Here is a 17,701-nt window from a genome sequence, read left to right as displayed (position 1 = left end):
AGTGCACTCATCCTGAAAGTAATAGGCACAAGAAGCAGTTGCTTCTCTTCGAGACGATGGAAATAAACCACTCATCCTTTTAAAAAAAAAAAAAAACTTTAGAAACAACATCAATTATAAAAAATCGAAAAGAAAAACAAAAATCCACCAATCACAGTTTACATTTCATAACATGTTTCTTAATATTTCAATGTCATTTTAATACTTAGGAAAACCGTTTTCCGCATAAAATTATCAAGACTGTACCATTATGCCTTTAAGATTTTGTTTAAATTCGGCGCTTCAAACATTGCGCTTGCTACCGTTCGCAACTCTGAAAAGCAGCAACTGAAATGTAAAAAACGACCACAACATTTGACTCTTAAACCTCTTAACCATCCCCTCCTAATGTTAGCTGGGCTGTTAGTGGTGGCAATGGCTGCTTTCTTTCTTTATCATAAGAAATGATCTGAAGAAAGTTCAAGTATTTTTAAAATGCACTTGGCAGATCACATAAACTCTGATTTATATAGTTTTCCTTTCCTTTTCTCTTCACGTTAATTGTTATCTCTAAAACAGCAAATCGTTGCAGGGAAAGGTCCAATCAAGAAACTAAGTGGATTAACGCATCTGAAATACTTGCAATTGATCAATGAATCTGAGAGATTCTATTTCCATTTAAATTTACAGTGGTAAGTACTTTGATTCTCATGCTTGTTATTTTTTTTTTTATTGTAAACAGTGACATCTGCAACATAGATCCAAACTAGCTTGCTTTACTGTATGGATCGGATCAAATCATGTTACTCTAGATCTGACCTCCGATGCCCCACAGTCATCTCTTGCTAATGCCTAACGTTGGTCTCAACCTGGCATAGTATCCGAGTCACGAATCTAGTAGAAGTACAGATAGATATTCGGCTTAGAATCCGGATCCGGATGGGATAAGACAAGGATCACGTCGTGATTGCGTGATCAGAGATTGGTGAGTCCACATCCGTCCATCTTCAGATGGACGGTCGACGATGAATAGTTGCGCCATATCATCAGGCCAGAAGTACCGCGCAACCTCAGAAAAGAAAATGAGATTTTTTCCTCGGCTCTAGTCCCTCACACGCGTCTCTGTACGTGTGTTCCACTGAACTTCTTCCCATCCTTCTCCATCACTCAGAGAGAGAGAGAGAGGAAGAGAGGGAGAGCCATGGCTTCCGTCCCCATGTTCTCAACGGTTGGAGGTTCCAAGATCCCGAGTCATATCCATTCTCCATATCTGTCAGCACCACCATCATCATCAGCATCAATCTGCTGTCTTCCTACTAGTTCCCACCGTCATAGGATTGGCCGGAAAATTATGGCGACCTCTGCTGTGCCGGCTGCATCACCATTGCAGGCACGTCCGACACCGGAAGATCTAGCCTCCAAAATTCTTTCGAAGGTAAACCATGAGATCGGGAAAGAAGGAGAGAAACAGTTTTCTTTTAATTTGGAAACTTAATTTCCGGTTTCGCAGATGCTTTTGTAGAGTATGGCGCTCATAGTAGAGATTGAAATGCGTTGTCTTCGTGGGTAGCCTGCGTTAGTTAATGCCAAGTCTCATATGTTGTTCTGGACTAGTTGGTAGCTCATGTTTGATGTTTCTGTTCTTTCAATGGCATGTTCTGTCACAATCTAATTGGCACAATAATAACAAACGAAGATGACATATCAGCTACAAAATACGTGAATCTTCTTGTAGATATTGGCTGTCAACAATAAGCTTGAAGTGCACACTCTGTCTCTCTCTCTCTCTCTCTCTCTCTCTCTCTCTCTCTCTCTCTCTCTCTCTCTCTCTCTCTTTCTCTCTCTCATACGCACGCTTGTGATTCTTGATTTCGTGATTTAGGTAATCAAAACTGATAGAGGTGTCTTGTTGAGCAAAGATGAGCACAGAGAGGTGGCAGAAGTCGCTCAAGAGTTGGGGAAATTCTGCATAGCAGAGCCCGTCAAGTCTCCACTCATTTTTGGCGGTTAATCCCTGTTGCTTTATTCTGAGCTTTCATTTCGTGGTATTGATGTTTCATTTCTTTTCATTTGGCGTTTCTCCTGTTTTGCACTTTGTTTTTGTGTTTCAATGTTGTTTTACTTCATGTATGATAAGGCCTATGTATATCTGTCTATGGGAAATGGAACAGAAATATGAGAATGAGAGGCGTCGATCCTTTGGGGGTACCAATCAGACAATGGCACTTAATTTGCTTCTTTTCTTGAGGAGTGGATTCCATGAATTCGAACATTAATTAGCTTCATTAGTATGAGTGATAACCAGAAGGGGATCAGGATTTTAGTAAATGTGGCTATTGCATCTAGAAGCACTCTAGCTTTTGTTACTTTTACGTCTTGTGACCGTTTCTGGAGTGTACTTGTGTTCAGGGTGTTGCTTGCCGATAAAAACATGAAAACTTGTGAAGCTATGGGTACACCTGGGTAACAATTCAACTAGATCTTGATATAATTATGTTTCTCATTTATACTTGATTGACATAATTTGGTCATATTGGACCGACTGCCTTTTCATGTCTATAGTTACATACTTACATTCAATGCAAGTCAAGCAGGTTTAAAGCTTAAGTCCTTTCCTAAGCCTCCTCAAAGCAGAGATTCCTGGACTAAGGCCACATTTTCCTTATATGTGTTCTTAGATATGTTAACAAGGAATTTCTTTTGTTCAGCTCCTGAGTACATATAAGTTGCATCTTTAGTCTTTATTTTGTATGGAGGACTAAATTCTCAATTTTCTTCATTCTTCTCAGAATGGGATGTGGTATACTGTTCAAACCCAACATCACCTGGAGGTGGTTACAGAAGTGCCATAGGCCGCCTTGTGTTCAAGGCAAATGAAATGGTACAGACTGTTGAAGCTCCTGATGTTGTCCGAAACAGAGTGGGGTTTTCTGCATTTGGTTTTATTGATGGAGAGGTCTCCCTGAAAGGTATCTTCTAAAAGATGCATACTATGTAACCTTTTGTTCTTCTCCTCAGTCATAGACATACTGTACTGTAGGATGTTGACGTGTTCAATGTAAATATTTTCTCTGCTAGTCTCTGCCTTCTTCTTTTGAAATATAAACTTTTTATAGCAAACTTTTCTAAAGTAAAACCATTAGATTGTGTCGTGGGGGCTGTCGCAGTGAGGTGCCCCAGTAAAGTGTATGGGAACTTTCTATTCAAGACATAGGAGATTCATCCAAACATAAGTCATGTTATTTAACTGGCAACTTCAGCGCACTTCTGTAAAGAATAAGGTGGCAAACAGGCAAAGAGTTGAGTAACAAAAATGTCGATGCTTATACCAAATTTACGTTTTAGCTGCTCAACCGGTTCCAGAGTCGGGTTTAAAATTGTTGTACATCTGTTTATACTTGCTTAATATGTTTCTGATCCTTGCTTCAGGTAAGTTGATTGTGCTGGATGAAAGATGGATCCAAGTTATTTTTGAAGCACCAAAACTAAAGGTTGGCCAACTGGAGTTCCAATATGGGGGTCAGAGTGAAGTGAAGCTGCAGATTACTTATCTTGATGAGAAGGTTAGGCTGGGCAAAGGATCTAGAGGCTCTTTGTTTGTCTTCGAAAGGATCAGATGAATATTCTAGCGAAAGTTTTGCTGTACTGTAATTTTTTGTTCCTGAAATTTCCCTTCAAGGATCCTGTTTTCCCTTTTTGGCTACGTAACAGTAAATATTAAGTGATCTTACTTATTGTAAAATCTCCCAGTAACTTAGCTGTCAAGAGCAATCTAATAATTGACAAGTAATGCAATGACCTGTCAATAAAGTGGCTTTAAGCCAAATTCCAATTTTGAGAACCAGATTAATTGCAGACCAAATCCTGTTTGGGTGAAGCCCCCACCATTCCATAAATTGGTCCTGGAAATTGGCCTTTTCTGCTGTATGGAATTTGACTGCATCCAATTTCCCTTGGATTGTTCAATCTAACTTGCTTACATCGCTACCATCAGACAGCCTATTCAATCTAAGTTGTCGCTGTTAGGCTTGATCGTATCTAGGTCCTGGTCCGTCTCCAAGTCTGGAGATTGTGAGAGGACATAGAGTTCATATGCACCGTTTAGATTAAAAATTGAAATTGTTGATTAGGATTTTCTGTTGAATATAAAACACAAATCAAACCCTTCCAGGCTGATTTAGTGAAATGTCCCTCATAAAATGCCTAGTTGATTTATTCACCAAGTATTTTTCCCCATGTTGCAGGATCAGTGTTCTGCAACTTCTGAAAGTTGGGCTTCTGGGATTTGGGCGCTGAGAAATAAGAGCAAAAGAGGTGCCGTCTTCAACTATCCATTCTTAAATTTTATGAAACCAATCACGAAAGACGGCCGACTCAAGAAAGAGAATTAGGTGGCTGCCTACTGAAAAGCTATCACTTTTTTAAAATATACTTTACAAATGTCTATTATGAATTATTCAATCCTCCTAATTAAACAGTTTATGGTCGTGCATATAATTACTCATGTTTTTAGAAACCTTATATGAGTTCATTTCGACCGCTATTTATACTCTACGGAACTTACATAGTTCATTTGAAATTAAGCAGGTAGTTTCTCAAGAGAAATGTGTTAATGCTGCTTTTGGTCTAAATATCAGTTACTTCTACAATGTGAGTATCATAAAAAAGAATATTTCGCTGAAAACTATTTTTCTCTGACATTAATAAAACCTCATTCCATTTTCTTTCTCTCAACATGTTTACAAACAGTTTGTTCTATCACTAGGAAACTATTGAATTTTCTGTAGTGAAAGGACCATCGTCTTCATCATCAAAGCAGTGTCACCACCACTTGAGAGTTCAGACGGCCGTTTTCTCTTGCCAATACCGGAACGAGCACAAGCATCACATGGCCATCGAGTAATGTGTGTGTTTTTATTTTGGCGGCTATCCGCGATTCCCGAATCAGGAGCTTAAGCTTCTCTGATTTTAGGAATTACGCCTCTTCTATAAGTTCAGTCTTTCACGTTCTTATGAGATCAGATCCTATATATTGTATGTATTTTTCCCAATACTTTGTTCCCTTCGCTATCCACGCGCCGAATGGAGAGAGAGAGAGAGAGAGAGAGAGAGAGAGAGAGCAAAAATGTTTGAAGCGGCTACTTTTTATGAGGTTATCAAAGATTGCAAATGAAGTGTTGTGAAAGTAACTTCCTTTTTCCGATGGGTGTGAAATACTTTTCATTCAGTCTAAACATGCGATATTTACAAAACGCTCTCTTTCTGGATCAAGTATACATCCTCCTGCATGTTTTTTTTGTTGCTAAGGCCGCAAAGTATTGGAACAGTAGCTCAGCTTAAACGAGACATTCTTGATCAGCTAGTGTCCAACACCCATGACTGCCACGGGGATCCTTACCTTATGTCCTCTGTCTCCTTTCATCAAAATCTCCCCAAAACCGTACTTACCAGTAACTGATCGAACAGTCATGGTAACAGAAAAGGTTTTGTTTGCACCGGACTCCAAAGTCATAGCAGGCGGGCTGACTTCCATGGCAATTTCTGGGGACATTCTGCTCGTCAGTGTGTATGTTTCTGCTCCTGCAACGTTTTTAACTGTTCTAACTACAGTTTGGGTGCCCTTGAGACTAGAAATGGTGATCGAAGGGGTGTTAAGATCAGCAGGATGGCTGAAGCTGGAGATACATATTTTGGTTGTGATATCGCGTACTTCATGCGGATCAATACCGGGGACAGAGCACAGAAACTTAATGTAGTCATCGTAACCTGCACAAGATGCAAATCAAAGGAATCATCACATAAGCATCGAGAAATACAAAATTACTTCAAGAACATCAAAAAAAGTTATGTAATGTTTCTGCTATGCATATCCTCAACGAAATGAAATGGTGAAAAGCTACAGCATGAAATTTCAGAAAAGCAATCTCCATATGCTTGCTTGCACTCCAGAATTCCTGAGCAAGCTACAGTAAGACGCTCCTTTCCTAAGACCATCCTGCCATGTGGCATCAAGGATATTTGCAACTCCTCTTGGTTTTTCAATTAATCATATTTTGAAATTAAGAGACGATTTATCACAACACAATAAAAGTGGTTTTTGACATTATAGCATGCCAGGGATCTATCAGGAAAATCGTTTCCACCATATTCAGGAATTGCTAGGAAAAATGCATCCACCCATGCAGCTGCCTAAAATTTACAGTTAATTGATGATAAAGTATGAAGACAAACCCAAAAATGTCTGCTCTACCCAAATATAAAAAACAACTTAAGCATTTAAATGTCTGGAATTAATAACTAACTTATCAGCACTGCTCCCCAGCTCACATCCTTACATACCAGATGTGGCAAAGACCAAAATCAATTTCCTTTCAAATAGAGCATTGAGCAAGCGCAAAATTTAACCATGAATAAGGCATTCACATTTTCTGAAGTCCTGAAAAAATTATGCATGAATGATGTGTAAAACTTACACGACAGAGGGGTTTACAAAGTATTACATATTAAGATGAAAACAATGATAGCCTAAGTAACAATTTCAGGAGCGCTCCTGGCCTTGTTTTTCCTGCCATTCTTACGTGAAGCTGAATAAGTTGAAGTGCCAGGACCTCAGAATGTAGGGCTATTATACTCAAATTTACGTCCAAAAACTCAACTACTTACCACTTTCTCACATGAGATGCAGGCCTATCCTTGTGTCTTTAACTTAATGTATAATACATTTCGCCTAAATATGAAAATGCGAAATGCTCATTATAGAATCTTTTTCTGAGCAATTATAGAAAGCCACCTAGCAAATGGGTGAATAACAGCTCACTACCCAAGTTTTAAAGGACATCAAATAGCACTAAATTTTTTCAACTAATTCTCAAACAGCAGCCTCTCGACAGAGAAAGCTAAAGTGAATGAATAAGCTATGAAATTGCCCCTCTAAATCAAAATTATCTCCAAAAAAAGAGAGAAAAAACAGTGAGGCTGAATGCTAGGGCTTGACATAGTCCCTCGGAGGGAGGAGGCGACACCTCATCCCTTACTGCCACTGGCCCTTGCTAGTGAGGGTCGACATCGGGCAAGGCCTCCAGTGATGGGCAACAGTGAGGGATAAGATTTCCAACAATTTTTTGGTTTAACTTGTCGTTTTTTATTTTTTTATATATAATTTTGATTTAGAGGAGCAGCTGGGTAGCTTATTCATACAATAACATTTTCTGTTGAGAGGTGACTGCTAGAATTAATTAGAAAAGTTGAGCACCTATTTGATGTCCTTCAAAAGTTGGGTAGTGATTTGTTATTTGCTTACCAGCTAGTTTCCTTTGGCCCGAAATTTTTAAGCAGGGTGATCCCCTTTAGAGGAGACACTACTTCTCATTGGCACAGAAAAACTTGCATACTACAACAGGCATAAATACCTGTGTCAAAGATGAGTCCTGGATCAAGAGCAACCCTGGGATGAACTGCCCCACTTCCACAGTCAAATGGGGTGGCTGGTGCCAAAACCGTAGTTTCCAATCCAGAATATTGCTGGGCTTGCAGGGGCTGTCCAGCTCTATCCACTGTGATTGCTGTTGTCATCAATGCTGACTTGATAGCAGCAGGGCTCCAATCACGATGTTTCTGCTTTATAAGTGCTGCAATTCCAGCAATATGTGGAGCCGCCATACTGGTCCCAGAGATCATAGCAAAACCTTCTCCTGCTCAGTAGCACAGAAGCTGACTAACATTAGTAGCAACGTCAGAATATGGACCAAGCAATGTACCAAGCGCAAACATGAAGACATGCTATTTGACGTTCAAATTGATACAAGTTCTTCAGAAGCTTTGATAGTTTAGCTTTCTTTCAAGGCACAAATTTTTTAACAGCTGAAAAAGTGAAAATTAAATCATATTTCTAATTTGATAAACCATCATTTCTTTGTATGTAATTCCTTCTTTTGTGTACGTTGGCAGACGGAAGAGTCATTTCTTGGAAGCCCAGATACAAGTAGAATGAAAGTTTACAAGAATAAACAACCAATGAAGCAATTTCCTTGATTTCCCAACTCGAGAAAGATGTTCTAATAAATAATTATGAGATCTGAAGAATAAACTGAAAGAATAGCAGAACATGAGATCGACCAAAGCATCTCTCTTGCTGGCGGCAAGTTCAAAGATCCTTACAATTTCAAAGACACAATCTGCAGCATGCCCCGGAGCTCCAATTAATGCAAAAGACAATAGTAGCTAAATGAAGTATGACCTATCCAGATAATATTACCCATGTAGTTGACTTCATCAGTCCCATTTGGTGTCCATGCAGCCCAGATAAGAGAACCAGGTGCAAGAATATCTGGTTTAAGGACATCTGCATCTTGAAGACTAAAGTCCTTTACATCAGGGCCTCGTGAGGAGAACAGAGCAACTTGTGGTGCTGATCTATGGAAGCTAGGCATCAGATCACCTAAAATACTAGCTGTTGCTTGAAAACTTGTAGCACGCCCAGATTGATCTCTTGCTGTTGAGCTGTTGTAATATTGTATGAGATCCTGCAAGAGAGTTGGCAAAGAAGGCATTTCTTGACCATAACAGTTAGAGAAGACATCATAAAGCAGAAAAGAGTAGGCTAAGACTTTCTGCAGGCGCCATACAACATTTTGCAGGAATCATACTACATAAATACGATCTTTTTCTGAGGCAAGAAAAAATGTATGCAGTTTTAGATAACATGTATCTTATGCCTAAATGTTTCACCTTGATGGCCATGTTCCATCGTGCATGAGACATTAAGGGTTGAGAAGTTCCTGTTTAAGTTCATCTTGTTATACACAAAATTAATGCACGTCCAGTAAAAGATCATTCCATGTCAGTTGCTTACTTATGGAGATGTCCAAATTTACTTCCAGAAGACAAAGTGAAGACTTGTATGATAGCAACACAACAAATTGGATATGGGGGATACCCTGATAAGGTCAATAACAGCTTTATTGGTCTGAAAAGTTTTGACCCTTCTGAAAGATTCATCTATTGGCGTTTTGATGCTGAAATGTGAAAATAAGTTGGCCAAGACAAAAAAGAATCATCATACATTATGATTTTCTACAAGCATGCCAAGTTACCAACAGTGATGTTAGTTCCTTTTATGTTTAGAAGAGTTTCCAATTCCCTCTCATAAGCTGAAGAAAGAAATATGTCTATCGCAATGATACCATTGGAAAATTGCGAAAATATTCACATTATTTCGTTACCATTGATTTGCTGACATCTGTGATGACTATTCCAGGGATGCCAACCGGTATGGGATCAAATTTTGCCTCTGGAGAAAAGCTTTCAACTGCTAGAACAAATCCAACTGCTCCAAGACTTTTTGCTGTTTGTGAGACTTTTCTAATGGATGAGTTACCCATAACAAAATTAATGGAATATCCACAAAGAAGTATCCTTCCCTCCACCATCTTCCGGTCTAGGACTTCTGCCTTTTGACAGTCCGAAGGACCATACAAAGACTCAGAAGGATTCACCATGGCATCATTTGCTGCAATCAAGCTGAAAGTCTGGTTCCACTGTGTTGCCGCTGTATTAGATGTCATCCAAATAGCAGAACCAGTTAGCATGTCACAGTGTAAGCATACATGCACATAAGCATCTTTGTGCTACTACAGGAAGTGACAAATCACCCATCAGAATAATGACTAATATAAGAACACAACGAACGGGGAAATTATTCTAGAACTAAAAGTAATTAATGTTGGATATTGTGTACATTTGCAATTCTATTACATGTTTCTGACAAGCAGATTAACATAGGTATGGAACAAATTCTGATGTCCAAAACATTCCAAGAAAGAGAAGGCACTGAATTCATGCCCAGGTTAGAGCAGATGCATCTGTTTCACATACAGAACAAGTGATACTGCTTTAAATAGATAACATAATCGTATGTACTGCATGATCTTTAGTACAGAGATACACCAATATTCAAAGGAACGAAAAGAATGGAAAGCACTTTGGAAACATAATCACTTCCAGAAATCAGAAAGAAGTTGTTGCCTTGCCATGTTTTTTTCTTCTAATGTGAAGTCTTCACGTGAATTGATTATAATCTTTAAAACTTTTGCTGTGGGTAAGCTATCAATACAACTGATTTCACTAGTAGCTTTACAGTTTGTACAGAAATGAAACCTTACGGGATAAACCAACTCCAGGAAGGAGTTTTCCATTGCCAAGAGTCAAATGGTTTTGGTATCTCCTATCATCAATTGCAGCAGCCACAGATGTAATCCACGGACCGAAAGACACCATACTTTTGGGAAATGGTCCCCCGTTTCCAGCTGCCTGAACAACAAACACTCCTGCTTTTACGGCAGAAAGAAGTGCAGCATCAAAGGGGTTCAAAAATGTGGTTCTGGTAGCTGTTGGACCCTTAGGGCCAACAGAAAGATTTATAATATCCACACCATCCTTAACAGCCTGTTCATGGAAAATATGAAATCTGATCAGATCTTCCGGGTGTATTTTGCCCTTAGACAAATGTCAAAGCCAATCAGAAGGCTTTTTTAGACCAAAATTACAGTACAATGATGGACCTGCTACAAGAAAAGATACGATAAAATTTGTTATAGGAGCAACAGAATGATTCATCTACTGGTACAAATGATGCTTCCACTCCATGTACATCCGTCTAGAATTAAACCTAAATACTGAAATTGCTGCTCTGCACAAACTTCTGTTTACTGTTCAAAAGGAATAACAGGAAAGGTGCATAAAAAATGTCTGCAAGAGCTAGATAAATCATATTTCCAATGGGAAATTGAAAAAAAGAATGGAAAGATTCCCAACTAGTAGAAGTAGATTTGGATATTAGTAGATAAAAGGCAAATCTTAAGGTGGTTCAGTGTGTAACCAACATGCGTGTTTTCGGTTTTCCATATTAATAAAGTAAAATGTATTGCATAAAAATAATTTACTTCTAAAGCACAATCCAGTAATTGGACTAATCATCTATTTTGTTCCCTTCCCGCACCTGCTCAATGGCTGCCACAACATCAGCAGCAAATCCTCCAAAGCCCCTATATATAGCTTTGTACACTGCAACTCTGAATGATTAAAAGGGGAAGATTATTGCATAAGGTTTTGGAAAGGCAACATACAAAATAAGGCTACACAGTAAAGGGAAAATCAAAAGAAACGCATACTTGAGTAGCAAATCCAATACCTAGCACGAGGTGCCATTCCACTTGCTTTACCAAACTCATACCCATGCATCCTTACAGGTATTCCATTATTTCCAGCTGCAATTGCTGCCGTGTGGCTTGAAATCAGCAATAGAAGACACACACGTAAACCAAGTCAAACACAGAACATAAAAAGGCACAAATAAGCAAAGGAAGCGTAACAATCAGGTTGCCACCCATTTCACCTTATAGGGGAGCCCGGTCACCAGAGCCCTTCACCTGGGCTGTCAGTGTTCCTTTATCAGTATACTGACAAACCTCACAAAGAAAACGAGTGGCCGATGCTACTGGGTGATCAATGGGAGGCGACCTGATCTCAGTTCAGGGGCAATGTCTAGGAAAACTTTTTTTTTCATGTTTCTTCTTCAGAAGTTTAAGATCTCTGAGTATGTCGCTCTTGTTTTCTAAGATACAGGTCCTTAAAGATTTTTTATAACCAGTCTTCATTATTGTCATGGTTTATGCCAAAAAAAAATTGTGATTTCTTGAAATTTGAGAATATGATTTTGAACACCATCATGAGATCCATAATTCCAGTTTCTCATAATAAGCAATCACAACGACCAAGATTTGTTTCTTCCTTTACTTTTGTTTCCATAAAAAAAAATAATCACAATGTAAACTACCTCAGGTGCTACCATTCATTTAGAATATCAAGGTCCTTTGCCTACATTTGAACTAATGATTTAACGAATAACCACCTGCTTTCATGTACATAAAACAAATGAACACCAGTAACAATGTTTTAAAACGAATCGACATTGGCATCACAGAAAGTAAAAATAGGTACTAGAAGATTTGTAAATAAGTTGCAACCTACAAGCTGTAAAAGATAGCCGAATGCAGCCATGCAATCATTTAGCGACTATTTGAAAACTTGTGTAAATACCTTCTCTTTTAATTATAGGTAGCAAGAAGCACCAGATTCATCAAGTTTATGAGCAAACCTCAACTATATTTTAATAATAATTTGCATTTCAAGCTCTTAAAGACCTACCACCTATAATGAGTGTACATCATCATCAATTTCTCACCTTCCATGTCCATCACCATCCAGAGGAGAAGCAAAATCAACAGTAGAGTTGAATAATCCAGCCGCGATGGCAGCTGCAGAGAAATGTTGGGCACCAACTATTTTTCCGTTGCAAAATCTCCTCTTAGTGTCTGGATCAACTTCACATTTTCCTCTGTAGGTACCAACTGGTTCATATGGATCAGAGAGAAAAGCAGCGAAACTGGGGTGTTGAGGATAGATTCCAGAATCGATGAAACCAATTACTATGTTTTCTCCAGCTCTCTCGGTGCCACCTCCTGTTGGCCACACCGCCGTAGGAAGACCCAAGAATTCTGGTGTGTGGGTTGTCAATCTCGTCACCTTTGAGTCCTCCTCCACGTAAAGAACTGCAGGAGTTTTTCTAAGAACATTGGCCTATTCAACGAACAGAAATTAACAGAGTGAGAAAGAAAAGATTATCCCATCTCACTGCAAAACCGACCGAGCCATGACGAGATCGAATATTCAGAAGGAACAATCAGCCTGTGCAACAAAATTTGGATACATGCAGAGAACTATCACGGTTTTTTTACAGTAGAAGACGCACAATGCCAAAATGGCACAGTTTATTTCGAAATTCCCAGCCGTGTGCAACATGAAATTTTTCATGGCGTATGCAGGTTTTCTTATTTGTTTTGTGGCCCATTTTTCTCAAACATATTAAACTGTTTATATTTTTATGCGTCATGACATTTTGGACACCACACGAATCCTTCAAGAAAAGCATGCAGAGTAGCGGCATTATCTGTGCTTTTGAAGAACAAGAAGCATTACCTGTTCAGGGGACATGCTGATTGCAAACCCATTAATAAGATGGTGGTAGCTGTATAGCTTCTTGTATGTTCCAGGCTCGAATACGGAGGCAAGAATCGCATTATGATTTTTGTCAAGGAGAAAGGAGTAGGATCTTACATGTTCGCTGCAGAGAGAGAGAGAGAGAGAGAGAGAGAACAGTAAGCGGACGGTAAGAGGCATGTATATGTGATTCTTGTACATATCACAGTGTTAAGCAATGAGATAGAAACCATCCTCACAGAGTTTTCAGCTAAGAACATTGTATATGAAGACATTACAATGGAGTATTAATGTCAGTGATTTAGTACTCAGAACATCATAAGCATATACTGTTCTACGGGCAATCCTTTTGTGCTGTCCTTGTTTTGTGCTGTCCTTGTTTTGTGCTTCACTTTCATCCAATAATTTCAGGAAGAAAGGAAGATATCACGTGTGCGTCCTTCTTGAATAGAAAGGAGCACCACGGTGCGCATATTATACCTGGTGATGTCGAAGTCTTCTGGGGAGTCAACAGCAGTTGCAGGATAGCGTTCGAGTCCTCCCCTGTATGTGACCACGGGATCTCCTTCAACAATCACAATGTAGACCTCCCCACTGACGAAACCCACCATCCCCAACATCGCCAGAGCCCAGAAACCCACGCTTCCCATCTTCACCATGGCCGCAAGAAACGGCTAAGACCCAACAGCTTCCTACTAACTTCCTTCGTCGACACTGCCAACGAAATAAATCAAAGGGATTGTCACACAAAACATCACTTGATTAAGCTTAAGAATATGCACCGAAAATTGAAGTGCTAAGAGTCTACAAGCTACACGCGATCGGAGAGGGAAAGGAGAAAATCCATAATTCAAACAACCTGGCATTCTTCATTGATATCATACGTACGCAGACACATACCCATAAAAAAAAACACATAACAGAGGCTCCCGTTCAGTCGGACAAGAGTCTCTCAGAAGCTCGAAAAGAAAACAACCATGGCTGTTTGCAGCTGCGTGGTAATGGGTCTGGATGCATCTTTTCTGTGGGTCTGAATCCATTTTTCTTGAAAAAGTTATCAATGTCAAAAAGGGAATGTGAAGGATGTAAAGTGCTCCAACTTTCTACTGTCAGAGCTTTTCCTTGATGTTCTCGGTGCCAGACCTCAATATATATATAAAAAAAGGCGACCGATTAAGAAAATAGCTGTAGTTGAAACGATAAACACCATGACTTTGTTTCATGTATTGTTTTACATAAATTTTCTTGCGTTATTTGCAAGCACCGACTTTAATGTTGTATTTGTTGTTTTTATATATTCATCATCTTGAGTTTCTTTTGTCTCCTTATGCTTATCAGGGTTTAAAGATATAAAGCATGGGAATTGATCAAAAAACAACTTTTTTTGTTTGAGAAAACAAAATTTAAAAAATAAAATAACACAGAGAATTGACTCATGTCCGAGAATTAATCCAAGCATCACTATGGACTCAATCTTGCATGGCTTAAGGTTAAAGTTCCACACTTGAAAGTTTATATTATAGCAAATATATTGCTAATAGTGTTATTAATGTCGTTATATATGGGCCTGGGGTGGGGTCGGGCCACAGATCGTGATTGGGGCCGAAGCTTGGGTCGGTCCTTAAAATATAAAATAAAAAATTTAATATAAAATAATATTTAAATATAAGTAATTGTAATAATATATATATAATTATATATGTTAATAAAAAGAATATTAAAAAAGACATATAAGGCTCAATCGTCCTCAATAGAGCTAGCCGGATAATCTTATTGGGCCAACTCGTTACACATTTTTTGGGCCGGAAGCATCCTCCCAAGGCCTCTTAATTTTTGAACCATAACTAAAAATGAAACTAAAATAAAAAATATTCGAACAAATTTGTGATTAAATATGTTGAAATTATTAATTGGATTTTTTTTTTGTCTTTTAAAATTTTTAAAAAGTAGAACGTGAAAATAACTAGTGAAGGGTGACTTGAGTGGGTTTGAGTGGGTCAATCGTCACAGATGAAATGCCCTAACAAATAAAGATCAGGATAATAATAAATGGCATAAAGGTCCATCACCAACCCCACATTATGCATAAGAGGACATGAATAGCCATGAGTCCATGTAATTAGCGCATTTTATGGCATGAAAATTGTGCCTTTCTTTTTATTTTTCAATAGTAGAAATTAAAAGTCATGTCAATGTAATCATAATATCCAAAAAATGAAACAACTTATTCTTCACCTAAAGAAAGTTGATGTGACTTTTCATTTTTTATGATAACGAACTACAGTAGGAAAAATCAAAAGTCGAATAGAATCGACCAAGCTGCTAGATCTAGTGAATTGATTGATTCAATGAAAGGAATCAGCCACACAAATTTCCAATCATAAACATTACATTGGTGTTGAAGATTAAAACTTTAAGATCATTTTAATGATGATAACATTGAGCGCCCGACCAGCAAACCTTTGACAACAATGAGAAAGAAGCGGTAACTGGCGAAGTGGTTTGAAAAGCTGCCGGACTTTTCATCTGAGCTAAAGTGACATCTTATGAGGTGACATTTTATGTTTAATTTTAGATATTGTTGTATATAACTTTGCAGAAACAATATGGTATCTAATAATTAAACAAATTAATGGGTGCAGAATGTAAATCGGAGAGGCGCCACCGACACTGAATATAAGAAATTTGTGCTATTTGGTGCGCCACGTACACAGATGATAAAACCCTCTAGGCAGAATATTAAATTGAAAAAGATTTGAGGAATAGCTATAAGCCCATTTCAGCTGAGAAGGGAAGAGAAAGAAATCACTTAATTTTTTTTTTTCAAGAAGAAAATGAGAAAAGATCAAGTAAGAGTTAGAAAAATCGAAATAAGAAAGAATAAAACTATTGTTTATGAAGGAATCGTCACCCTCAGAGAGAAGAAAACAAAAAACTATGATCAGAACCGTCAGTTGCATCCAGAAAGAGCCATAGCATTTGCCATGAAAGATAATACATGTCCCCAAAGGAAGAGAGAAATTTACTCGAATAAACTCATTATGTGCTGATCATTTTTCAAGGACAAGCGACCATTTTCGGTCGCCGGACGCCGCTGTTTCCGGCGGCCGGCTAACAAAAGCTCGATTCACCCGGCTAAGCAGTTTGGTATAAGACTATATACTGAAGGAAGCAAATTCTTGGGAAAAAGCAAGAAGGAAAAGGAAGAAGATGAAGAAGAACTTAAAAAGCGCAGATATTTTCTTTATTCATGCTTCCACACGAGAAATGCATAGCAGCTCAAAGAAATTAGAGTTCTAAAACAGGAGAAAAGTGGCAACCCCGAACCAGCAGAAGCTGTTGAGGGAGAGAGAGATGATACCTCTTTGGCTCTAAGAAAATCAGGAAAAAGAAACCAGTTGTTCCTCCACGAGACGAATCTAGGAACACAACAGGAAGAAGAAGAATAAGAAAAAGAGAGAAGGATTGGTGGGAGTGAGGAGAACAATGATCCCGTGAGCACAGCAGCGTGATCACTGTTCGGTCATCAGTGAGACCCTTAACATGAGGGAAAGAGAAAGAAAATTGCATGAAAGCGCCCAACCTTTCACTTTTATTCCAAAAGCCTCCACATTTGTTAAGTTTTAATGTGCATCTCACTCGAAATTGAATTCATCCTTATAAATATAAGCTTTTTACTAAGTTTGTAAAGAATAGATCAGGAATTGATGTGACCTTCTTTAGAAAAACTTGTGCTTTACTTGTGAAATATAGAAATTTAAATTTTTAAATTTTGTTTTTTTTTTTCTCTTTTCTTTAAAATTTATCTGGCCATGTATTGTCGCCGAGCGCAATCAACGCAGACATGCGTCGTCCTCTATTGTCGCTTTTACTCTTGCTCCATCCTCATGGGTTTGGATCCAAACCCGATACACACGGCCCAATCCATATGTAGCAGCTGGTAAAATGTAGAGTTGATGAGAAGAAAAGGGTAACCAGGTTTGTTGTTGAACTCAAATATGATCTATCTACTTCAACATCAAGCATCATAAATTTTTAGTTTTTTTAAGGAAAACCCCGACTTGAACTCGCGCCAAAACTAGGAGTGGTGGAGCCAGTAGCGGAGCTACTTGTTGGTTGGGGTGGGCCACTGCCCACGCCAATCCATCAAAATTGCATAATAATCTGTTACTTCACGTTGTTGTGACTCTAAATTTATATAGGGTGCCCACATCAAAGTTGTGTCACCTAAGCAGGTGCCCCACAGATAAAAAATCTTGGCTCCGCGGAGCCAAGATATTTTGGCTGAAGGGCACTCGAGTCGCCAGCACAAGTCCATGTAATTTTTAAGTCATTCATTTTATATATTTTCAATGAAACTTTTGATGGGGTTGGTGTCGGCGTGTATCTCGGCCAATGCATCTATGGGACTTGAAATGGCAACCGCCGATGTCACAACCTGCTACCTAACTCCTGCAGCCCTGCCATTCAAGCCTTTCTAGGGACTAATAAATGCTATCACTGACTTTAGGAGTGCATGTTTGCCTTGTTTTGTTATGGTTGCAGCTCATATGTAACCTCTTATACTACTGCCTAGTAATTAAAAATGTCTTTTCTTGCTTCAGTCTTTATATTTCTAGAAAGAGATGTACATAATAGATATTAAAGGCAAGGGGGTGTTTGTTGT

At 38.6% G+C, this 17,701-nt stretch overlaps 2 protein-coding genes across 4 annotated transcripts; one reads left to right on the top strand and one right to left on the bottom strand.

Moving 5' to 3' along the window:
• Positions 1-1,057: 1,057 nt before the first annotated feature.
• Positions 1,058-5,016, top strand: LOC116264968 (probable plastid-lipid-associated protein 8, chloroplastic). 2 transcript variants are annotated; one of them, XM_050080398.1, is made up of 6 exons: positions 1,058-1,414; positions 1,862-1,985; positions 2,769-2,948; positions 3,409-3,542; positions 4,224-4,293; positions 4,767-5,016. In XM_050080398.1, exons 1-6 carry the CDS (start codon positions 1,181-1,183, stop codon positions 4,880-4,882), a joined length of 858 nt encoding a protein of 285 aa, XP_049936355.1. In that variant the 5' UTR covers positions 1,058-1,180; the 3' UTR covers positions 4,883-5,016. The 2 variants fall into 2 exon arrangements, with proteins under 2 accessions (XP_049936355.1, XP_031501314.2); XM_031645454.2 differs by lacking the exon at positions 4,767-5,016 and adding an exon at positions 4,567-4,607 and having other exon boundaries at positions 1,059-1,414.
• Positions 5,017-5,154: 138 nt separating this feature from the next.
• Positions 5,155-16,543, bottom strand: LOC116264967 (subtilisin-like protease SBT2.5). Of its 2 annotated transcripts, none has more exons than XM_031645450.2 (11): positions 16,397-16,543; positions 13,516-13,749; positions 13,015-13,159; positions 12,221-12,615; positions 11,168-11,263; positions 10,976-11,048; positions 10,140-10,422; positions 9,201-9,526; positions 8,234-8,501; positions 7,389-7,670; positions 5,155-5,745 (listed from the first exon to the last, which is right to left on the bottom strand). In XM_031645450.2, exons 2-11 carry the CDS (start codon positions 13,692-13,694, stop codon positions 5,339-5,341), a joined length of 2,454 nt encoding a protein of 817 aa, XP_031501310.1. In that variant the 5' UTR covers positions 13,695-13,749; positions 16,397-16,543; the 3' UTR covers positions 5,155-5,338. The 2 variants fall into 2 exon arrangements, with proteins under 2 accessions (XP_031501310.1, XP_031501311.1); XM_031645451.2 differs by lacking the exon at positions 16,397-16,543 and adding an exon at positions 13,936-14,091.
• Positions 16,544-17,701: the final 1,158 nt, after the last annotated feature.

Source organism: Nymphaea colorata, chromosome 11 (assembly GCF_008831285.2).
Source record: "Nymphaea colorata isolate Beijing-Zhang1983 chromosome 11, ASM883128v2, whole genome shotgun sequence".
NCBI classification, from domain to species: Eukaryota; Viridiplantae; Streptophyta; class Magnoliopsida; order Nymphaeales; family Nymphaeaceae; genus Nymphaea; species Nymphaea colorata.
The sequence above is the reverse complement of the archived record's forward strand: the minus strand, read 5'-3'. Positions and strand labels throughout refer to the sequence as shown.